Source organism: Puntigrus tetrazona, chromosome 15 (assembly GCF_018831695.1).
Source record: "Puntigrus tetrazona isolate hp1 chromosome 15, ASM1883169v1, whole genome shotgun sequence".
In the NCBI taxonomy this organism is placed as follows: Eukaryota; Metazoa; Chordata; class Actinopteri; order Cypriniformes; family Cyprinidae; genus Puntigrus; species Puntigrus tetrazona.
Genome location: NC_056713.1, coordinates 5,985,049 through 6,009,969, shown reverse-complemented (window position 1 = coordinate 6,009,969; position 24,921 = coordinate 5,985,049). Strand labels below are relative to the sequence as shown.

The 24,921-nt window shown below is 40.6% G+C and overlaps 2 protein-coding genes across 4 annotated transcripts; one reads left to right on the top strand and one right to left on the bottom strand.

Moving 5' to 3' along the window:
- Positions 1-1,296: 1,296 nt before the first annotated feature.
- Positions 1,297-4,691, bottom strand: si:dkey-35i13.1 (uncharacterized protein C11orf87 homolog). Its single transcript, XM_043258200.1, has one exon. The coding sequence runs from the start codon at positions 3,556-3,558 to the stop codon at positions 3,121-3,123; it is 438 nt and encodes a 145-aa protein (XP_043114135.1). The 5' UTR covers positions 3,559-4,691; the 3' UTR covers positions 1,297-3,120.
- Positions 4,692-13,039: 8,348 nt separating this feature from the next.
- On the top strand, positions 13,040-23,435 carry eif4h (eukaryotic translation initiation factor 4h). 3 transcript variants are annotated; one of them, XM_043258472.1, is made up of 8 exons: positions 13,040-13,197; positions 16,751-16,938; positions 17,415-17,479; positions 17,741-17,834; positions 18,832-18,903; positions 19,646-19,807; positions 21,185-21,300; positions 22,437-23,435. In XM_043258472.1, exons 1-8 carry the CDS (start codon positions 13,133-13,135, stop codon positions 22,440-22,442), a joined length of 768 nt encoding a protein of 255 aa, XP_043114407.1. In that variant the 5' UTR covers positions 13,040-13,132; the 3' UTR covers positions 22,443-23,435. The 3 variants fall into 3 exon arrangements, with proteins under 3 accessions (XP_043114407.1, XP_043114406.1, XP_043114408.1); XM_043258471.1 differs by having other exon boundaries at positions 18,832-18,921; XM_043258473.1 differs by lacking the exon at positions 18,832-18,903.
- The last annotated feature ends 1,486 nt before the right edge of the window (positions 23,436-24,921 follow it).

Genomic DNA, 24,921 nt, shown 5'->3' with positions numbered 1-24,921 from the left:
GAAATAGCTAAAAAAAAAAAAGAAAACATCGTATAAACTTTCAGATTAATTACAGTCATCCAGCTGTAATCTTCTTCTTTTATCGCAGCGAATAATAAACTGACGCGCTAATGCGGTGTGGGCCGAGAGAACGTTCCGTGTAGAGAGCGACGGCCCACACACACTGAGACATAGAGAGGAGAGTGGGCTGTGAAGTGGGCACAGCGAGGAACGCACAGGTGTATTTACTCAGACGCGCTCCGATTGGCTGAGATCTCCCACGTCTCGTGTTTGTTCTCGCTGCTTTTGTCGGCTCTACCGTCGAGTTCAAGAAGAAAGAGAGCAGAGAGCACAGGTGCGAGGAGGCGCATGTCCCACATAAAGTCCACGCGGCAGCCTTTTAACATAGATGGAGGGGTGATAATTATTTGATTTGTGATTGGATTTGGCTCAGAAGTACGGTTTAGACAGCTGCTCTTTACTCGAGTGAGTGTGTCGCGTCCTACACCTCCGTCAGGAGCACCACCAACACCGGAATGTAAGGAAGTTGAGCTAAAAGGATTTTAGACAGAAATATAGATAGACACTGTAATAATAGATAGATACTGTAATGATAGATAGATAGATAGATAGATAGATAGATATATAGATAGATAGATAGATACTGTAATGATAGATAGATAGATAGATACTGTAATGATAGATAGATAGATAGATAGATAGATAGATAGACACTATAATGATAGATAGATAGATAGATAGATAGATAGATAGATAGATAGATAGATAGATAGATAGATAGATAGATAGATAGATAGATGATAGATAGATAGATAGATAGATAGATAGATAGATAGATAGATAGATAGATAGATAGATAGATAGATAGATACTGTAATGATAGATAGATAGATAGATAGATAGATAGATAGATAGATAGATAGATAGATAGATAGATAGATAGATAGATAGATAGATAGATAGATACTGTAATGATAGATAGATAGATAGATAGATAGATAGATAGATAGATAGATAGATAGATACTGTAATGATAGATAGATAGATAGATAGATAGATAGATAGATAGATAGATAGATACTGTAATGATAGATAGATAGATAGATAGATAGATAGATAGATAGATAGATAGATAGATAGATAGATACTGTAATGATAGATAGATAGATAGATAGATACTGTAATGATAGATAGATAGATAGATAGATAGATAGATAGATAGATAGATAGATAGATAGATAGATAGATAGATAGATAGATAGATAGATAGATAAATTTGAAATAATGACTCACCAGTTTGCACAATACTTTATTAGTAATTTAAAATTGTATGCATTGATCTAAAAACAAAAGTTCAAACTGCGATCTGTTACAATACGTGACTTCGGTCTATAACTTCCATTTCCGGTTCAACACAACGTCAAGGAAATACATAAGATGACTTTTAAAATGTTCTCTTATTTCTTATCGATTGTTACACTAGTTCAGAATGATAGAAAATATAATACTCGATCATTAGTGTTATATTAATTCTAGAGCAAAAATGCAAAAAAGAGAGCGTTAATACAGAGCTGTAACACAAAACCGAAACGCCTCAGGTTACATAAGTTTTACTATGATTACACAGTGCCATGAACAAAACAAGTATAGGCTATACTACCACTAGCAGCTGCAGTTGCACATTAACAGTCTCGGGGATAAAGGGGTTAAAACACTAGACCGATTCATGCCAAGCCAGAATGGCACGAATTGCGCTTCTATCTCGAGAAAGCCACTGAGATAAAGGAAAATCCCGATATCTGTCAAAAACAACAACAATGTCGCCTAAAAGAGTAACACCTAAGAGTTTCTAAAACCCAAAACGAAGGAAAACGGTTGCGAGTTGTGTTGAGGCTCTGCACGAAGAAGACCGTCGTCTCTGTCCTGGTTTCAGCACTGGACAGCGTCTGTGCAGACTTTATACAAGAGAACCGTCCTTTCAGCTTTCGGCTACTTCACTATTCCTTCAGCATGAACTCTGAAAGGCTGGCAGCGGCTCCGTCATTTGTCCGTGTTCGCCCCCGTTTCACGATTATTCCCCTCGTAACGATATGAAGAAGACCATCCGTGTTGCAGACGCTGGGCCTGTGTCCTGAAGGAACGCCGACGGCAGGTCTATCGCAATTTGAAGACAATCCTAATGGGATGAAATAAAATCCTGCCGGATTGAATGAAAACATTGACTAAAAGGGGCTTGGAAAATAAGAACCAGAAGGATGTTCTCTGATACTTAGATCATTCGTGTTTGGCTTCAAATTATGATTCACTGAATCTCGTTTTTTTTTTTTAGTTCACGTCATGCTTAAAATTCTGTCTATGATCTTATTTAGTTGATGGATTATTCCTGTTTAGTCCAACTTGGACATGAATTATAATAGAAATTCAGTAAGATCATTTTAGTTTAACGAAACCGATTTCCCTCCCAAGAATCTCACCGTTTATTATTATTTTTTCTAAATGAACATTTTCGATCAAATAAATCAATAAAACATTGAAAATTCAATTAACCGGTTAATGCCAGAATCCAGGAGTTTGTTTGATTTATCAAAGCGGTTCCTGATTGTGACGGAAATTCCATAAATATTCAATAAAGTCCTTTGGGATTGATCCAACGATTGTTAGATCCTATCATAAGACCGTCTTGGAATCGCATTAGTATTTTTATTATTATTTTATTCTGATCCCATCATTCAATCGAATCTGATGCAGTTCGGGCCGAGAAATTGAAAGCTTATTTGATTCTTGGGGGGGTGTTTCTGTTCGATCTCTCCGGCATCGATTCTGCTCATCCCACTACTCCTTCTCATTTCATTTTGTCCAGCAGGATCTTACTCGATGCCCTTTCAGCTCGATCCCGTTAGGACTGGTTCGAAATTACGATAGAAATTCCATCCGCGGTCCTTATAGTCTCCCAAAAACAAAAACAAACAAAAAAAAACACCGAAAACCGTTCCTAGAGTTCTTCCACGATGAAAACCGTTCAACTCTAACGCTTATACAAAGAATCGATATATTCCGCAGGTGATATCATAGGAACACAGAGGTTATTTACAGCGTCCTCTAAAGGCTGGCTCTGCGTTATCAAGACACAGCGACCGATTCCAACAAGTCCTCATCCTTGGGCTGTCCCGAGTGTCTCTTGTCGTCTGTCACGCCGGGATCCTCCGCGTTCGGGTCGCTTTTGCGCACTGCCGCGGGGGGTCTCACCATGATGCACTGCCGGACCACCGGCTTGCCTTTGGCCGCTTTGGGACTGCAGTTGTCGCGCTCGTATTCCTCCTGGGCTTTCTGTATCTTGCGCTTTTTCATCTTGCTTTTGTGAAAGTGGAAGGTCGTGACGGACACGAATATTATCCCGACGATCATCGCGATGAGCACAAAAAGCACGGCGGTGGAGGAGAACGCCTGGAACAGCTGATCCACCCGGTCGAAGCAGGTGCCATTGCCGGCCAGAGCGGTTCCGTTTAAGGCACAGTGGGGAATGGAAAGCGCCAGTCTCTCCGAGGTCCTGGCACTCATTTAGTCCGGCTCGGGCAGTGTCTGTATTGCGGGGAAGAATCGAGGAGACTGAAAGCGAACGGAAATGTCCAGCCCTGCGAATGCGCGCGCTATATTGCGCTCATTTCTCTTGAGGGAAAAGCAAGTCCACCTAAAATAGATCCAACGGGGAATCCAGCGTTAGAAAAGAGCATGTGCGCAGAGCGATCAAAAGCATTTCTAGTTCACGTCCTTTAAAACACTTTCAGAGCCGCGGCTTTCGACGCGCGCACGCGGACGCGATGCGTTCGAGAACAAAGCGCGCTCGCCGGTCCCGAACTTTGCGGCGTTCGTGCGCAAAGCGAGCTGTTCTCTCCCCCTTTTTTTTGCCGAAGCTAGCCTTTCACAAATCGCGGAAAGCGTTCGCTTCTCAACTGCGGCATTCCTTCAGATCAGCCAGCAGCAGCAGAAGAAGGGCTGTCCGTCAGCGACCGTCTGAGGGAGACCGTAAAGTGGCCAACTAGAGGCAACTGGCTTCGCCGATCAATGAGAGCAACGCGAAGATCCGCGTTAAAACCGGTATGTTTTACCTGCCTCTACTGCGGGGTGCCGCTGCTCCGGAGGCGAAGACCGGTCGTGGTTGCAAATTGTGGAGAAAAGGGAGCGGAATCCAGCCAATCGCTGCAGCGCGCAATGACGTATCGCCTTTGATAAACCTCATTCAGACGCTCATACAGTCCAGCGCTCAGATGACTAGACGTGCTGTTATTGGAACGCGCGGGGGTTAAACAAGGGGACGTGCCGTCAACGAACGTCCCCTCCCTGCTATCATCAGAACTTTACGCGCACGGCATGCGGCGACTTTATAGCGTTAGGAATGAAAATGAACAAGCCGCCATTTGTGTTTACCGGAACGTTTTTAATAGCGAGTGCGTTTGATGCCGGTTCGTTCAGTCGTTCAGATTTTACCTAGGAGCCGTTCCTGATTCCTGTTAGCTGAGTTCCCGGCGTTTTTGTGCTCGAACGGGAACGCCATCGCGCCCTCACGACGAAACGCGCGCGCCGTTCAGAACCGACTTGAGAACGCTTCTGAAATCTACCTAATGGTATCTGCTGTAAATGCAATTTTTTAACGATACGTAGTTTTTGCAGCCTCCCGAATAATACAGCAGAGGCCCAACAGAAACCATCACATAAGTTAGAACGGTTTCCATTAAAATGCCATTGACTTTTATCCAGTAAAACCATTACAACATTCGTTTTTGTAGTGCGTTTTGGCCACTTTTCCAATAGGATTTAACATCAATAGAATCCATTAAATGCATACATTTTTATGTGTTCTGGGCAGGGTTCTGTCTTTTTATTTTTCAGCAGGGTATGCTCCTAAATATGTCGTGAAATATCCTTCACACAACATTAGATAATCAGTGATGTACTATCTGTGTGTGAAATGTGTATGAATTTTCAGATTCACAACGTCATTAACTCAAGAGTGCAGGTTTAAATTGCAGTTCAGTGGCAGGGAGGCCGATTTACCAGTTTTGAAGTTCGTCCAACCCTGATTTCCAGTCAATTGTAATAAATCAGATCCTCAGAATGTAGGCGGTCTCATTCAGCCAATCAGAATCATTCTTGGCACTTTGTTGACAGCTGACATCACTGACATCGTTTTGACTGGTTTCCAAAAGCATTAGAGCGATTGTTGAATAATGGTCACGACAGAAACTGTAATTCAGAGCAAATATAATTAAGATTAATTCATTTGTAGGAACGTCATGGAAGTGTTTTCCACATTACGCCGCTCAGAAGGCTCTGGTGCTGGAGGTATATTGACGTTTTTCGATGGGTTTAAAAAAGGGCACAAGAGTGTCAAACAAAAGTACAGTGTCCGATTAAATAATTGGATGTTCTGTCAAGATATGAGCGAGAACATTAATCCCCTCAGAGACCTTCACCCTGACCTCCAAGATGAAGATGATCCACCTGCAGCACTCCAAAAAAACAGATATTGTAAGACAAATTCAATGGAAGCATTACATGAGAAACAATGTCAAGACTCTTTGGACACATTGTTGTCTATTTGAGCATCCTGACCAATGGCGTGAGCCTAGGGCGGATACTATGAATTTCCAACCAATAGTCTGTTAGATTGTCTGGGGAAGAAGTTTGCCAACAGTTCTTGATTCTGATTGGTCAGGTTGTGCATAAGCAGCATCAGACTGACAGCTGCAATAGCCAATCAATTTCCAGAATAACTATTTAAATAAAAATTCAATTAAATATACTGGCTGATCATTACCTTAAAATTCCTGTGCATCCTGGCGTATTGAAGTATTTAATTGATCACATTGTGACCTTTTGCAAATGAGCATACCGTAAAACACGTTTGTGTTTATGAATTTCGCATCTTAGCATTCCCCCCAAAATGAAAAGAAAAAAGGTAAAAATATTAAAATCCTCAAAAACGCACAAAAAATGTTATATTGTTTATTGACTTTTACCCTTTTGCATTGTCATCTTGATCATTTGTATAAATCATTAATGTAATGTAAAAAGAATGTTAAGAACAGATTTTTATTTTAATACAGTAAAAATATATATATATATATATATATGAATGATGAAAAGAAGGAAATACCACAAATATTAAATAATATGACAAAATTGTTTGTGGATAAAACGTCTTTACAGTAATCTTAGCTGTCATAAAAGAATTAAAAATAAATTACATTTAAATAAACATTTAATTTTTAAATAAACATTTAAAAGTCTTAAATTCAAACTTGAACCGTCCTTTTTTTTTTGGCGGTTCTACATTCTCTCCAGCTCTCAGTTGGTGAGATTAATGTTTAAGGTTCTTTAATGAGAAATAAATGTGCTGGCCCTCAGGAGCCTCACATTGCGGGGGCCATATGCTGGGATACAGAACGAGGCGTTAACCTTCGAGATAAAGTTTGTTAATGAAATCCACACCTTGTCACACACGACCGTCCCTCATGTACTACGACTAAAGACAGAGCGTTTTAATCTATTCGAAAGACCGTCCCAATCCCCGTAGAGATTAATTACTACATCATTTGCACCGCTCTCGATAAATGTGCAAAGTGACCTCCATTATCTCTCCACCTGCTCAAGTATCAATTAATCTCACAGAATCCAACACCTCTGGCAATCGTCGGAGTGACCAAATTAATAATTTCATAATAACAGCACGTTGATCTCCGACGTACCAGATTATTGACAAAATCTACGACAACAAAAAAGACCATGCTTGCGATTTTCAAAATAAAATCACCAACTTCAATATCAGACTTACTGTAAATTGTACACTTCCTGTCCAAGCCATATCTAGAACCGAGATTTTGGTATAAAAATGATATTTGATATAAAAATTATAACCTATTAAAAATCTTAAAACATAACTTGACCAAAACAACTGCACAAATTAAAAAATAAATCAATATTTTTCTTTATTTAAATATAGAACATTATATTACAGCAATTGTTTCCTTCAATACAGTATGATAAAGTATGCATAATAATTATTATTATTGTATAAAGTATAATAGAGTATGCAATAGAGTACAATACGCAAACCACCACTCGTATTTTCTTTAGAAAGTGTTCAATTCTTGTTGCGACGTTCAAAAGGCTTCTTACGGGACAGAAGCACCTATACATCAAGTACACCGAAAAAGAAATAATCATCCAACTTCAAGGACAGAAGTGCAATCCTGTCATCCAGAATAACCTGCTTTGACATTACAGTTGAAATTTGTCTTTTTATGAGGCGGAGACTGAAGCAAAAAGTAATAGTGCTAATGGTTCTTAATTAAAATAATTTATGATCGTAACCTTGAATATTGTTCCGGACTGCGGCAACGTTAGGGGTGTGCAGCACTTCCAAGAACTTAAAGAAAATGAAAACATAGCTTGATGAAAATGACTTGAGGTAGGTTATGAATGAGTTATGCAGATTAACGCTGTGCACATTCAAGGTGCATCCTGGGATGTTTTATTGCAGGGCTGTGCATCATTCAGAATTCAACTGAATAGAATATCAATTCTGTTCCTTTTGAATCGAGGTAGCAAGATAGATAGTTAGATAGACACTGTAATAATAGATATAGACTCTGTAATGATAGATTGACAGATAGATAGATAGATAGATATTGTAATAACTGAATATTGGTTGAGGTACGTCTGAATGGAGTATATACAATAAAGGTGTGTTAAAGGTGTACGTCTTGTGACACGACTCTCTTCAGTATTCTCTGCTCGCTGCTGTGAACTTGTCCCTTCATCAATCTCCAACATTCAAACACTGTGAGAGGCTTTCAGTGTTATAAAGTGGCCCGTTTCCACATAAATCAATCATACATCTCTAGCGAATAGTAATGAAATGTTGTGAGCTCACAAGCTCTTCTGCTAGCCTTACTGAACTCTGTAGCAGCTACCGTGAAAGAAAACAACAATCGCGTCCTCCCACATCTCCACATGTCCATGTAAATGGAGGTTACGGGTGGAGAAGGTCGTGATGTGGGAGGGAAAGCTGTTTTGCTCCACCCATCTCATGTTAACTAAAGCACACGTCTGCATGGTTTAGCCTCGTCTGCTGAAGGTTTGGAAGATCAGGCTCTGTCTCCATCCAGTGGAGGCTTCATGTAACTCATGAAGGTCAGGATGTTCGGTATGTAGTTTGTTCCCGGTGACAGCAGCGTTATTTGAGAACGATCCAAAGATCATTTTGGGCTTCAGAACCTCCAGGTGATTAGGTTTGAGTTTTACATAGTGCCAAAGATTTGGTTTAGGGAACCAATGTTTACACTCGGAATTTGAAAGGTCATCTCTCGCATTACATATGAAATTATACCAAAACATATAGGACAGAAGACGTGCTTCTTTTAAAATAGACTACCTGTGTTTCTTTCACATCCAAAGTAGATGCAATGACTTGCTTACGTTCTAATTCAAGATGTTAGCATATGCATTCCCTGCTAAAGCCACTATAAACCAGCATGGATTCCAAGACTGGTTAATGCCAGAATACTGCTGTTTTAGCTGGTGGATCAGCATATATCAGTAACAGAGGACAGAGACACATATCGGATGAAAAAAGGGCTACTGTTGTCAATCATGGCCTTACAACGGTTGAGGGTTGCAGCTAAATGTTTGGAGATGGGCCATGTCCTCAGTAATTCAAACATTTTGAAAGTCTCTTTCAATCAATATCCCACATACACTGCTGCCATAGTTTACATCAGAACAACCCTCCAGAGTACACTGTTATATTGACAACATGAGTAAGCAATCTCATCCGTACACAACCAATGAACTAAGGATTTTGAGCAAAAACTGGCTTTTGCAGGTAATCCATGGTGTTTTGCCATTTGTACGAATTGTTTTGAGAAATGCACTGTTTTGCAAATGTCGAGCATGATTCGAGAAATGTACCAAAGTGACTGAGAACAACTGTAATTACACACAGAAGGCTCTGTGTTCATATAAGGCTGTGTGGCTCTAAGTAGTTGATGTGTCTCTGCTCACCTCTTTATTTTTTCTGCTCTTTCTGTTCCTGTTATTCTCAGTGATTCTTCTTGTTAACCGCAAGTGTCATCATTAACGCTCAGTCATCACTTGTAGAGCGAATCTACTGCTTTAGTGTTACTTTTACTCTCTATAGATCAGGAACGTTTGAAAACTGAGCAGTGTGTTTGTTAAAAAATCTAAAGGTCCTGTTAAGTGATCTTATTGGTGCCTGTCACTCTGACCTCTCTTATCTCAAATGATAATTATGCAGCAGCTTCAGGAATTTTTAAGGTGTGGCAAAGGAACTGGGAACCAGGCATCCTGGGACTTTAGAAGTCAGGACCCTCTCTAGAGCCTTCATTACCAGTGACAGGAACCTTTATGACAGCCTTAACAGACATTTTGTGCATCCCTAACAAGATTTCTGAACCCAAGAGCTCTCATGCATCCATGACACAAATCTCTGAGATCCAAATGCCAGTGGCAGGAACCCTTGGGTGTTAGTCAGGTCGACTCTGTTGTAATTATGGTGCAATGCTTAACATCCTGCAAGCCCTGATATTGCTGAGTTCTATATTCAAAACGTATTTTGTTTACCTTGGAACAACATTTTATTCCAAAAATGAAATTTTGACCATATCTCTACACCTAAACCTAACCTTACCCATGAGTAAGGTTCATCTATCAGTGGAAATGATAGATGACCGACACTGATGTACAAGCACTGGTTAATCACAGTGTTGTTCCAGGGTCAATAAAGATGAAGAATTTAAAAAGTTTTAAGTTCACATTCTAACATAAATTGTTACAATAAAACATAATAAATTGTAAGAGAAGAGGGTGTGTGTTATATATCTCGCCCTCGATTCTGGTGATCTTCTCAGTCCAGCTGCCTCAGCAGATGTGAGGCTGCTATTGCTGGTCATCTGCAGCAGACAGGACATCATGAACGCTGGATGGAGGCTCCTGACGATCAGTACAGATGACGTCATGCAGAGAAGTCTGATCTAAGGAGACAAATAACGGCCAAAAGCTTGTTTTAATACCCCGGACCACGATACCAGTCATAAGTCACACAGGTATGTTTGTAGAAATAAATAATATGGCTCAAATTTATTGATTTTTTATTTTATGACATAAATCATTAGGATATAAAGGGGTTGGACAATGAAACTGAAACGCCTGGTTTTAGACCACAATAATTCATTAGTATGATGTAGGGCCTCCTTTTGCGGCTAATACAGCATCAGTTGGTCCTGCACAGTGACCAGAGGGATTCTGAGCCATTCTTTTTGCATAATAATGGCCAGGTCACTACGTGATGCTGGTGGAGGAAAATATTTACTGACTTGCTTCTCCAAAACACACCAAAGTGGCTCAATAATATATAGATTTGCTGACTGTGCAGGCCATGGGAGATGTTCGACTTCACTTTCAAGTTCATCAAACCACTCTGTCACCAGTCTTGCTGTGTGCATCGGTGCATTATCATCCTGATATAGCCTTTCAGGATACAATGTTTCAACCATTGGGTGCACATGGTCCTCCAGAATGGTTTGGTAGTCCTTGGCAGTGACGTGCCCATCTAGCACAAGTATTGGGCCTAGGGAATGCCATTATATTGCAGCCCAAACCATCACCCTCACGCTTCATTCTGGGCACGCAACAGTCTGAGTGGTACATTTCTTTGGGGCTTCTCCACAACGTAACTTTCCCAGATGTGGGAAAGGCAGAGAAGGTGGATTCAGAGAACAATACATATTTCACATTGTCCACAGCCCAAGATTTTTGCTGCTGGCACCATTGAAACCGACGTTTGGCATCGGCACGATTGACCAAAGGTTTGGCTATAGCAGCCCGGCCATGTACTGTATATTGACCCTGTGGAGCTCCCAACGGACAGTTTTGGTGGAAACAGGAGAGTTTAGATGCACATTTAATTCTGAAGTGAGTTGAGCAGCAGTGGTTTAATGTTTTTTGGTTACGATCCAGGTTAGCACCTGGACATCCCTTTCAGACCGCTTCCTCTTGCGTCCACAGTTACTCCTGTTGATGTGGTTGGTCCTTCTTGGTGGTATGCTGACCCTGGAAACCGTGGCTCTCGATACATCACAAAGACTTGCTGTTTGGGTCACAGATGTTCCAGCAAGACATGCACCGACAATCTGTCCTCTTTTGAATTCTGATATGTCACCAATAATGTTGTGTGCATTGCAAAATTTTAAGCAAAACTTCGCTATTACTCTGATAAATAAACCTTCACACTCTCTTATTGGTGGAATGTGTAATCAATGAAGATTGGCCACCAGGCCGCTCAAATTTAGCCACGAAACCTCCAACACTAAATTGGCCAGTGTTTCAGTTTTACTGCCCAACCCCTGCATGTAAAGATCATGTTCAATGAAGATATTTTGTAAATTTCCTACCGTAAATATATATAAACTTAATATTTGATTAGTAGTCTAATATGTATTGCTAGGACTTCATTTGGACAACGTTCAGGTTCAAGGAGACTTTCAGATTTTCAAATAATTGTATCTCATCCAAATCGTGTCCTATGTCAACAATCTCAAGATGGTATAAATCTAAATTTCAAAAATAAACCTTTATGATTGATTTTGTGGTCCAGGGTCACAAATAATATTCAGAAAATATTCCATGATCACATTATACGGGGCACTTTTTGTCACTTGGGATTTTCAAAAATCAAATCACTTTTTCTGTATTAAAAATTTATCAAAGGTCATGGAAAAAGTAATTAGTAAGTAATCTGCGAAACCAATCAGGACGAGGATGATTGAGCCCGTTCAAAGACTCCTGTTCCTCCTCCATTCATCTTTTTTTTTTTTTTAAATTGCATTTTTATCATCGGTTGTAAATTATATATCTATGAGATTAGACAAATAATAAAAAGGTTCAGATATTCGTATAAAAATTGGACCATTTATTTAGAACTGTCTATATTTTTGCTACAGTTTATTCTTGTCTAAATGTTTGTATTTACTCAAAAGTTATTACAAAACATAATATTATTTGAGGAATGGTTAAAAAAATCTTTAGGAAAATTTTAAAATCAGCAGAAAAAAGCTTATTTATTTAATGTATTTGTATATATTTTCTAATTGATTTTTTTTTTTACTCAGTAAAGCTTTTCTCACTGGCTATTAGGTGATTGTTTCATTTATCTAATTTATCAATGTTTTTTACTCACAGCAACATTAGAAATATTAATGTGAATCTTGCCCGTTTATTGGTTCTTCCAGCTTTTTTTTGTCCTACTTAATGAATTTTGCTTTTAGCTTTGTTGTGGGCTTTTTCTTGGAAGAAATGCTGGGCGTTTTAAATAAAAAGAACATGTTGTAGATAGAAAGTGACATGTTGTAGATAGCAGATAACAGATAGTGTGAATCTGTGTTTACATAGCCAGTTGAAATAATTAGATTTAATGTAATAATCATGTTCGCTTGAACGCTTCCCTTAATGAAAACACACAGACCTATTAAGAGAAGACAAAGTCAAAGCCTCATGTTTTTATTAAATACTCCATCGGTGACACAAAAAGCAAAAAGACATGCGCAACTAATATTTATAAAATACAAGTAATTATTTCATTTCCCTGTCGTTCTTGGATCGAATCGAACACCCACGAATTGAATCGAATCGAATCGAATCTCTGTCTACTCAAAGATTCACACGCCTGTCGCATACGTTCTGGTGCAAGAACAGAGGGTCAGCTAATTAATATCGCTGGCGAACTCATTTAAAACATTCGAAGCGTTTATCTAAAACAGTTAGCTTTTAATAACTCATTAAATCGCATTTCGAGTTTCCTCGCCGTTGCCCGATTGAAAAAAATCATCTTTAACTCACATCAAAAATGTGTTTTTGCATGCAGACTCCGAAATGAATATACATACGTCATACTTTGACATTTTAAACCAATTTGCTCGGTCTCTATTCAAGTGTGTTATACAAATCTCCTACCGGCAACCTCTCAGGCACGCGGAGGACAGCTAATGCTCGCAGCCGTATATTTTGGGGTCCTTCAGCGTCAGACTGCTGCTTTCTCTGGACAGCATCTTCGTCAATGGCGGATTACGATAACTACGATGACCGGGATCGGGCTTACGGGAGCTTCGGCGGGGGAAGAGGGTAAGGAAGGCCGCTCGAAAGGAGCGCGGAGCCGCGCGCGCGGCGGGAAGCGGCCGCGAGGCGCGTGAGAGCGCGGGTTTGCGGGACGTCGAGCGGGGGGTAGGCCACGCAGCAGCTCCCGCTATGATGAATGAAGGCCGGCCGCGAAACTCAACCCACATGGGCTTCATGTCTCACGGCCGACTCGGCGTTTCAGCGCAACGCAGGCGTCGTGCAAAACATCGCCGCTCGTCTATCGCTATTGAACGTGGCGACCGGCGACGCGATCGAGGCGAACGATCAGCGCGACGCTGTGTTGGCGTGTTTTAGCGCGGTCTGCGCTGGGCCTCGATCGGGGGTTTGACTCCCGTCTGTATAGCTCGGCTGTTTTTAAACCCACTGCGTGTCGCTGCTTATGAGCGGAGTAGTTCTCATTCCACACAAAAAAACACCGCATTACTTCCATTTTGTAGACACGCACGCTACTGACGTTATTCTTTCTCGGGTGATGGTTGAAACGCGGTGCACATGGAAGCGATCACGTCCGCGCAAATGAATTTTTAGCGCTCGCGCTGTTGGCGTAATCCACCTGATAACTAAAGGTTTATAATATTTTCAGTCGATCAGATCAACCCGATGGCACGCACGTGTCACCCCCGCGCGCGCCAGCCCTCGCAGACGTGCGTGGCATTTATCAGTTATTGAATATAGAAACAGAAAGTGCGTGCGTGCGTGTTTGATGTATGGAAACCTGGTCAAATGAGTTATGTTTTGTACCGACCATGCCGCGTTGTTGCGAATGTGAGTGCGAGAGGAACTGTGTTCTGAAGTTAGTCTGCGAAAGAGCTAATATTGCATTCATACGAACAAAAATACTACGCAAACCGTTTAATTTCGTTCCTGTGATCAAAGCCGATTTTTCAGCCTCACTGCTCCAGTCTTCACACGGCACCATTCAAATATGACTAGCTGTTCAGAAAGCGTTTCTGATCCTCAATATTTATTTTAGCTTTCTTTGAGTAGAACGCTCAGAATAACGGCGTTTACTTTTGTATTGTTATAAATGCTTTTGCTGTCACTTTTGAGCAGTTGAATGAATCCTGTATGAAAAGTGTTAATTTCTTGAATTGTTTTACAAACAAAAATCTTACTAAATGCACAAATTGAGTTCTTGTAGTGTATAATATTACAGAAGCTTATTTAAATTAATAATAATAAAAAATATATATATATATATATATATATATATATATATATATATATATATATATATATATATATATTTTTTCCTTCTAATAAAATGATTAAAAATGTTTGTTGTGCACCATTAGCATATACACCCAGGGTATTTCCATCTGGTTTCTACAGCTGCGGTGTTTCAGGTGTTTGGTGGGTTTTTAGGTGGTTGGTGATGAATGTTTCTGTGCTGGAGCTCTGTAGCACTCATGTATCACAGGCCGTGTTCAGCACAGGTCCGAAAGCATCAGACGGAGATGTCATGCTATAGGCTCGTCTGACACCGTAGGAATGTCTGTAGTATACTGGATCCCAGCGGAATCTCCCAGATTTGCTTTGCATGGGATTTGATCTATTATTACAGACAGATGCTTTCTGCAATATTTCCGTCCAGAGCACACTCTATCACATTTTGTAACCAGCGATAGACCGACGTGTGGGCCGAGCTAATATCATACTGTTGATTTCTGGCGTTGGTTCATAACTGTCCAGTGTGCAGACGATCAGAAGTGACCACACGCCCACATTCCTGTTTCTCCAGCCCCGTCAGTGCTCATTTTTAGCTCCAGAGGACCCGTTTATAAAACGTGCGCCCACCGATTTGGTTTTGGAGCATGCTTGTGCTAAAATGCATGCCAACCGTTGACGTGAAAAGCGTTTAGTGCTACGTTAGGGCGACGTCTGAAAGATCCGGGACGCTTCGTGGTTGTGCGGTTCGATTAGTTAAACGGGTATGTTAATGAATTCCAATCAAACAAGGCGCTCGCGCGCGCTTCATTCACGATTAGCATAATCCCCGCCTCTGATTCGCAGCTACCGAATTTGCTTGTCCCAGAACGCAGTGAAATACTCTGGTCCGCTTTCTCGGGTTTGGCTTTATAATATTGCATAAATGTAAAAACAAACAAATAACGCAATGCTTGGATGGCACGGCGTTAGAGGTGGAGAGCCTCTGGTTGCTCGGGGATATCCACGGCTGTGAGGTATTACTAGCGTCTCATTTTGAAGAATATTACAAAATCTAAAAATGAAGTAACCTGCAATATCAACTTCTCTGTTGTTCATGTTGCATGGCTGGGTTAATTTACATTTCTTTCCTGCCAACTAACTTTTTGATGATACACTTTCATGAACCCGGAAATGTACGTCAGAACATCTTTATGAATTTTAAACAAATCGGTTCTGCTTGTTTTAATGAATGAAGCCCAGGAATTAGGCACTTTTACAAGCGAAGATCTGAAATCATTCAGCTGTGTGCAAAAATAATTTCTAAATCATTTGTAATTATAGATTTAACCTGAAGAAAGAGGAATTTGTGTCGTCTTTCTCATTGTTGAGAAACAATCCCTATTATTGCATCCAAAATGAGATGCATATTTGACTTTTTCCACTTGTTAGCACTGATTAGTGCATACTTGTCGTGAGTGCTGGCTTGACTTCAGCAATTATTTCTCATTATTATTAAAAAACAACTTGATGTCAGGGTCAGAAATGAATAGGCACTTGGTTTAGTGTAGTTATGAGATGATTGAGCAGAAGGTCTACCACATGAGTCACGCTGCTCAACCGTAACATCATCACTTTGGTAAATGTGGTATGGATTTTATACTTATCGTATAGAATTAATATTGAGTTACAGAATCGTTTTTGCGCTTTACCCAATAAAACAAAGCACAGTTGAACCGGTTTTAGAATGAATTGGTTGAGTGAATGATTCAATGACTCTCGTTAAACTAAAACTGCCTGTGCGTGTATAATTTCTTTAATTCTAACATTAATCTATGCATTATTTTTGTAATAGCACTGTGAAAGCATTTTTCATCTCTACGCAGCAGCAATGCACCGAAAACGCTTCAAATGCCGTTTTCGCGAAGCCTCTTTAATACAAAGATGGACTGTTAAAACCCGATTCGTACATTAAACAAGGTCAGCCTTGCGCATTATGGAAAAATAAATTTCTTACTGATGTAAATATATTGAAATGTGCTATTGGAGAAACCTTTACTGGTCAACCGCTGTTTATTAAAAATGATTTACTGAAAAAATGGCATGGAAAAAACCAGAAGCTAGGTTGATACGTCCTTGTGAATGCGAGTTGTATTTGTATGTGACACAACCATCTTCTGAAGTGCGTGTGATTGATTGAAGCGCCGCTGTAGCGATTTGAAAGGACTCTGAGAAGGTGCTCTTCTGTTGACCAGCCGAGTGGTCATGCTGAGATTTATCAGTCAATGGGTGTCTTTTATTTGCAGCACCTCTAGATCAATCATTTAGCAGCGCGGTGTTATTTCTAGAAGGTGTAGAGCTGATCGGGTTGTTTTGTTTTTTTGGGATGCAGACCCCGGGGCGGTGGCGGCCCAGGCGGACCCCGAAAGCAGAAGGAGCTTCCCACAGAGCCGCCCTACACGGCATACGTCGGCAACCTGCCCTTCAACACAGTGCAAGGAGACATAGATGCCATCTTCAAAGACCTCAGCATCAGGAGCATTCGACTAGTGCGAGACAAAGAGACAGACAAGTTCAAAGGTGGGCCGATCTCACCGTGATTGAGGAATATTGTTTTATTATTCATACCTGGTTTTAAATAATTCCTTGTGTGTGTGTGTTTGTGGCTAGTTTCGGTTTCTCTGTGTAGAACATCTAAAATCGAACTTAATTTAAGGAACGTTTACCCAAAAATGAAAATGTCACTACTTCACCCTCAAGTAGTTCCAAACCTGCATGAATGTCTTTTGTTCTCCCGAACACAAAGGAAGATATTTTGAAGAAGTTTACTTCAGTGGTGACCCAAAACAGCCTGGTTACAAACTTCGTCTTCCTTTTGTGTTCTGCAGAACAAAGACTTTCATAGAAGTTTGGAACTACTTGAGGGTGAACGAATGATCACAGAATTGTAATTATTGGGTGAACCATTCCTTTTAATGTATTGAAAGCCAATGTTGAATCTAAACGTCTACTAAATGATCAAATGGTTTTATTTTTTCCTTCTTTTCTTTCTCCAGGTTTCTGTTATGTAGAGTTTGATGACTTGGAATCTCTAAAAGAGGCTTTGACGTATGATGGCGCTGTAAGTCACTTAATTGCACTTCATTCTAGTACTATTTTATTCTAAAAGGCAGAAATAATGGACGGGTCATTTTTGAATAGGAACGCTCCCACTTTTTTGCTCTTTATAGCTGCTTAAAGTGGAAAAATGGGAAGTTTTGGGGTCCATTTAAGAAGTTGTTACCAAAGATTTTCAGAACTCTTCGATCTTGCCAACCACGATCTTTTGAACGCCGGTGTGCTGTTTGATGTGTAGCGTGTTAAGTGTGAAGTTCTTCCACAGCTGCTAGGGGACCGGTCTTTGAGGGTGGATATCGCCGAGGGCCGAAGGCAAGAACGTGGCGGCGGAGGCTTCGGCTTCCGGAAAGACGACAGAGGTACTGTGTGCGCGCGCACCAGTGTGTTTTGATTTTCATTAATGCCGTTTTCTCTTTCTTTGCTATTGAGATATTGCATGCGTGTTTTCTTCAAATATTTTGGTCTCTTATAGTCTCAGAAATCAGAGATGCTAGGGATGGGCAGTCCAATTGTATTTACTTGTCATTCAAAGCCTTATTATTTTAAGTGAAGTATGCCTACCTTTAAACAAACGATAGAAGAAAAAAAGCTGCATTATGACATCAATGCTTTTAACAAAACATCGGAAATAGTCGCTGTCATGAATGAGTGCTCAATCAATTGTTGCACATCCCTACTTGTAACTAATTTGTAGAACCGTATTGCAGTACCGTATGCTTGGTACAAACTGTTTTTGCTGAAATTCTTTCGTAGGCAGGCTTTTGGTTGTACTGCCAACCCCTGAGCAATGCCCAGTATTAGTTTGTGCTCACTTTGTCTTCGGTCTCATCTGAACCGTCTCGGTTTGGTTGTATTGCAAGTGCGCTTGGCTACAAATATTAAATTCACTGCCCGTTTTACACAGAAACGGCGTTCTTTAAAGGGGTAGTTCATCCAAAAAAATAGGTTTTGTGTTTGTAGTCGTTTCAAATATGCGGGCAATCAAATGGTTTCTGATTTGTGTCCTTCAAAATATTAAGCAGATTTAACTCTTATGATGAATCTATGTCTTTCTGGGGTGAACTATCCCTTTAAGCCAGGCTTCTCACAGTCATTGTTCATGTACATGTTTCATCTTCAGATATTTTTGTGCTTTTTGTTTTTTCATCCCTCAATAGAAAGCCCTTCCTAGCTCCTCTTCCTTCCCCTCTAACAAACCAAGCGCTTTCCTATAGGCTAAACTTGCCTTTCCAGCTGGTGTCTTCCTGTTAGCGATCTGATTGGTTCAGTTGAACCGTTTTGTGGGTGGGCCTCTCTTTCACCCTGATCTCGGCTTTGAATTGTTGCTCCTATTAAACAGCCCCCTGTCCCTTTCAGGCCGTGGTGGCTCACGTGGGGCCAGAGGAGGGGGACGTGACTCCAGAGACGACTACGACCACTCTGGAGGAGGTGCGACGTGTGAACAGGGCAAGAACTCCAACCCTTGGGGAGAGTTAGCGCTAGATAATTCGCTCTAGATTTTAGCAAGAGTCTGATGCATTGCAGATGATTCGGATGCGTTCCTCATTTTGTAAAAGTGATCAGAAAACATGTTCGCGGTTTAAATTTACTGGATGAGCGCCTAGTAAGCAATCGGATTTTATTATTATTATTATTATTATTCTGACTTTCATTGCTAGTATGTATAGTGTGACCACAGGCTGGTTTTACGACTTCCTCTACCCCAAAAATCGGGAAAAAAGAGGCGAACGGTTCGAGTAATTGACATTGGCTGTTTTTTTTTTTACAATAAATGTTCTTCTCATCCACTTTTACAAACTGAGGAAGTCAAAATAGAGTTTGAAAGCAACCCTAATATTCAATTAAACAGTTGCAGGACTTAATCAGCAGGGATCTTGTTAGTGCACATTATGTTTTGGCTTTTTCCATATTTTTAGTTAATTTTTGAACATTGATCTCTCTGGGGCTCCATCTCATTGCCATCAGTCACGTGTTCAGTGGAGTCTCCCTGCTGGTCTTCAGTCAGATTTCCTCCAGATTGAAGTTGCCTATAAATACTGATCTGGGATGGTTTTTCATAAGCGCTGTGCCGTTTTGCCCAGAGCCAATCCTGGATCAGTATTTTGGTGTAACTTTGCAGTGGAGTGGGAGAGCGGTGAACCAGTTACTCACAAGCTTCCTCTCTCCGCAGGATTTAGAGATGATGACTTCATGGGTGGGAGGAGTCGAGGAGGCGGTCGCCCCGGCGACAGAAGGGGAGGGGGAGGAGGAGGAGGAGGAGGAGGAGGCATGGGACGCTTCAGAGATGGACCCCCTCGCGGAGGCCAGACAGACTTCAGAGAACCCTCTGACGGTGTCGCACATTTATTCATTCTGGAAGAAATAAACAAAACTCTGCTTAAAAGTCAATGTGAAATCAGAATGTACCCCATTTACATTCAGTGCACTCAACACACACAGTGCAAGCAAGTCTTTTACAAGCAAAATGTCTTGATTTAGGTGACTAAATGTGTAATGTAAAGCTTTGGTAGATTTCACTGGCCAGTGTTTAAGTTGAGGCCAAATATTGTGTACGATGTAATGCGAATTTCAACGCCAGGATTGCGTACCACCCGATTTTTTTTTTTGTAAGTGCGCATACTTTGTACTTGCAGGTTGCGATGTGCATTGAGTCTTTTGCATGAATCAGTTCCACAAGGTGGCAGCACTGGCCTGGGCTGCTGTTTTACAGCAGAAAAGCAAACTAAAAAGAGGCTAAGCATCAACGGACGGCTGTGTTGAGTGCTTTATGGAGTGGGTTATGAGAGAGGCAGCTTGAGTTTTTAAAAGTAGAGGATTTAAATACCTAAAAAGAACAGCTGGACAAAGATGACGCTTTCTAGAGCTCCTTCCTTGGTCCCGTTGGCTACGGATTTATCAAAGCATACACTTATGCACACGTTAAAAGAAAATAAAGCATGCTTTGAGGCTAAGAGCAAGATTTTCTGTTCACCAGCACTTGAACACTGGCTGAGCCCATACAGTGGTTTTTCACTTTAAAATTGTAGAAAACCAAAACAATACACCAAGATTACTTGAAACACACTTTTGCAATATTTTGTGTAAATTTATGCCTTTTTGGAGATCATTTGCTTAACCGTGCACGTTAACAAATTTTGACCAGGGGTGCCCAAACTTTTGAACTCCACTTGAAGTTTAATTTTGGAGAGAGTAACATCACTTACTCGCCCTCAAATAGTTCCAAAGCTGTATGAATTTCTTTATTTTGCCAAACACAACAAGAGGTTTTCAAGAACGTTTGTGATCGGGCTGTTTCGGGTCACTGAACTTTACCATATCGATTATCTACGTTAGTGTAATTATTGGCTTATCTATAATATAACCATTAGCAAAAGTGTTGTTTTAGAGTACAGTGCAATTAAACTACTTTTTAATTAATATTATAATTAAATGTTAATCAATGCAAATTGATTGAGTATAGCCTGTTTCCTGGGACACAATTTTCACCCTTTCCACAATTGACCCCCCCAAACTCTTATTACATTTGCTCATTTTATTTTTTGATCCAGTCAATTCCTAATTGATGGCCCAACTTGTTATTTTGATTGACAAAAAAGTAAAATGGGTTGTGCATATCTTTTCACATTGACTCTTTCTTTTGTTTGTTTTTTACACTTGCGCCAAAACTATGCAATCACACCTAATGTCTCAATTTCTAATTTTTCCACAGAGGAACGAGCGCAGAGACCAAGGCTACAGCTGAAGCCACGTACGGTGGCCGGTCCCCTTAACCAAGTGGCCAACCCCAACTCGGCCATCTTTGGGGGTGCCAAACCCAGGGAGGAGGTAATTCCCAAAGACAAACACTAAGAGACTGCATCCTCCCTCGGCGCTCCCGAAGGAAGGGAGGGAGGAGGAGAGAAAGAAGGGGAGGGATATACGGGGAGGGAAGGGTGAGGTTTCGGGGACGACAAACGTCGACGAAAAAAAACGTATCATGCCAACGGGAATGCGATAAGGCCTCCGCCATCAATCCTACCTGTTAGAGATGAACGGAGTCCCTACGAATTCAAATCGTTCAACTATATATTTATTCAATGGGGGTAAAAACAAAAACAAAAAAAACACAAGACCACGCCCACATCGATCGTCATGACACCTGCACACACCAACGAGCAGCTCGTGAATGCATGGCAAAACTGTTTAACAATGGTTTTATGTCCACCTTTGCTTCCCTGTAATTAGTGCCTGCTCTGTACTGTAGTTTTCATCAGGGGAAAGTTCTTTCACATCGTTGGTGAGATCCGAAAGGGTTTTTTTTCCCTTTTCTTTTTTTGAGCTGCTCTCTTAAATGGAATGGAACTGATTTTAGTCGTTTTTGTTGGTTTGTTTTTCTGGCTTGTTTTATAGCTGTAGACTAAACTACACGCGTCGAGCCCTTTTAATCGTGCGGAAAACGACAGCGCTGATTTTTATTATTATTATTTTTTATTCGGTCTGTGTGCTTTTCTTGCGGGGCAGCTAGCTAACCTTTTCACAGTTAACGTTCGTAACGGCAGTCGCGAAAAGCAGTATTAAATTTATGGGATTGAATGACCGTTGTTCTGTGTTTTGTTCTTGGGGTTTTTGACCGACTGCACCTATGAAGATTTTTCTCTTTGGTGTGACTTTCTGACAGCGGCACGAGCTCTCTCACGATTTCACATACGCAAACCTTCGAACGCACACAGGATTGTACATGTGGTGCTCCCTCGTCCTCACGGTGTGTGTAAATTGGCGCGTTAAAGCACAACGTAGTCCAGCTGTACCGTTTCGGAGCCGTGCGTCTTAGTAGATCTCTACACCGCGCGACCTTTCGGTTTTGTGTTGAATTGATTCTAATATTGCTTTGTCAAAAATGTTCATGTGCAAAAATTCACCATCTCCTCCAATTGACCCTGTGTAACCATCTTGTTCTTGTTTTATGTTTCCGTTCTCTAAAGAATTAATATCTGTGTCAGTGTGGCTGCATTATTCCGGAAGGCTATACTGGATTCTACTGGCTTTGATCACCATAAAATCTTTCAAAGACTTCAGTGACATGCAGGCAGGGGCACGAGGTGCTGGTCTCCTCTCGAATCCAAACGAGCCCTCATCCGATTGGCTTAAAAAAGGACGTGGAGGTGGGGGCTCTAGAAAGGGGTGGGGCTCAGTCTTAACTCCGCCTCTGCCTGTCCTCGCTGGCTCCTCCCACACGCCTCAAAGACCCCAAACTTGGAGGACAGCATCTCCAGGTCGAATGCGTTTAAGGACTTTGACATCTCTTTCCCTTCCCAAAGTACCTTTGTGTTTTTGAATTTGTAGACGCGCGGACGTAATTGCCGCCGTGTCCTTTTTATATTTTGCTCTTTAAATTTCTTTACTGTATTTGAGGATTAAAACGTTGAGCTTGATTCTTAATTAAACCATTTCAAAGTGAAGAGCTTTTTTGAGTTCTTGTTGCCTCGTCTTTACGAAAGATTTTCCCGACCTGACCAAATCCTGGCTCATCCAGAGCTTTCGGGAACAATGTGCCACATGTTTCATTCATTTAGAAGAGTATGCATGATAGGTTTGGTTGGTGACACAAGGGTCTGCGGTCTACAGCGACATCCACAGCTCGATGGCAATGTATTTCTTTCCAGATGAGAAAGTATAGTAGAAACTATGAACCATAACACCATCAGTACTGCCTTTCCATTTGAAGCTAATTGAACAAAAATGAACTGCTCGCACATTTCCAGACACGCCGGTGACCAGGCGCTGTAGTTTCATCTCCTAGTGGATCGAGTTTAGAGTCCTCATGGGAAACCCATGTCGCATCCCTTCTCTTCGCATTTTACTGGATATAAATGAAGTTCAATTTTTTGTTTTCTTACTGTATAATAGGTCAGCTGTTTTTATTCTTTTGTTTTTCTTTTCGTTTTCCTACACTGTTTATGGCAATAAATTGTATCATCTTACAGTGTTTGAAATGAATGTGTTGACATAGGATAATGGGATGAATTAATTCTGTGTCCTGTGATTGCTAAATGGTGTTTTGAGTCATTTGAAGGACAAAACAAAAGTTATTTTACCTAAATTCAACCCAGCAGTTGGTTTATCGCAGGGGTTGTGACGTAAGCCTCGAGAGCAAGGTGACAGAACTTGTCGATGCAAGACACAAAGTCTTATCTTTGTTGGGTTAACAATGGTCTATACACTGAGTCAAACACAGGAAGTCTTTATTCTCAGCATAGGAGACACGTGATGAGTGATTGTTTTGCATATGTAAAGAATAAAAGATTTGAAGAAGAGTCCCAGGGTTTGGGGTGTCCAATGATCTAAGTTACGAGGCAGTTCAGCGGGTGGTTCGCAGAAATATAACCTTCGTTTATTCAGCCTCCTCTACGGCCGAGCTTGTAAGTCTCTACCTTTGGAGATATTTTGAAGAATGTTCATAACCGAAAAGGTCACTATAGCCATCGACTTTGCGTTTTATGGCAGTGGCTAAATTGCCAATTATATGGTTACCAACACTCTTCAGAATCTGTTTTGTGGACAACAAACGACTTAAAGCTGTGTTCGGAATGTATATACGCAATGAATCCATTTTCCAAAGCATATTATATAGAATATATAGTGTTTCTATTCTGACTACTTAGATTGGAGTGAGTAGGTCAGGCTGTGGACATAAACAGAAAAGTAGATCCGGCTACAATGTTCTTCCGCAGTTCTGTTTACTAACCGCTAGGGCGCCAAACGTTACGGGCTGCAGTTTTAAGCAAAATAAGTTTGTTTTTTTTTATTTTGGGGAGAATATAATTACATTTTACCCTATATCTGAAGATAATCCAAATGACACATTTAATTGCGAATGTTTTGAAAAGGACGCCGGTCAGAGTAGCGCCATAGTTAAAGTATGACAGGAATGAAAACGACAGTCTTCGATGTATGCTGTACTTTAACAGCATGCCGGTAATTCAGCTGACATATTCCACTAGACAAATACTCCACAAAATAGATTAAAAGTTGAGTTACGAAAATTAGGTGAAAGTTACGTAGTCCTTTAAAAGGAATAGTTCGCCCAAAAAGTAAACTCTGCCACGATATACTCGCCCTCAAGTATTTTCAGACCTGTATGAATTTCTTTGTTCCGCCGAACACAAAGGAAGATATTTTGAAGGCTGTTTTGATGTTTCATGATATTTTTTTCTATATGTTGGCCCAAAACGGCCTGCTTACAAACTTAAAAAAATGTCTTCCTTTGTATTCGACAGAATAAAGAAGTTCAGAATTTTACTTTTTTGGGTGAACTATTCCTTTGTCTTTTCCTCGCAGATTTTATACCCTAAGGTCTAGAATTGTCTGGTAAGAAATACATACAATTATATAACAACTACTGCTTAAATATATTTTTAAATGGTGAATAATTTATTTTAAATTCAAGTCCAAAACTTCGAGCCTTCC

Bases quoted from the DNA above. Each gene is read 5' to 3' on its own strand.
- si:dkey-35i13.1 (XM_043258200.1), bottom strand. From the start codon at position 3,558: ATGAGTGCCAGGACCTCGGAGAGACTGGCGCTTTCCATTCCCCACTGT.
- eif4h (XM_043258471.1), top strand. From the start codon at position 13,133: ATGGCGGATTACGATAACTACGATGACCGGGATCGGGCTTACGGGAGC. The intron at 16,939-17,414 runs GTGGGCCGATCT...TTCTTTCTCCAG, and splicing joins AGAGACAGACAAGTTCAAAG to GTTTCTGTTATGTAGAGTTT. The intron at 19,808-21,184 runs GTGTCGCACATT...ATTTTTCCACAG, and splicing joins CTTCAGAGAACCCTCTGACG to AGGAACGAGCGCAGAGACCA.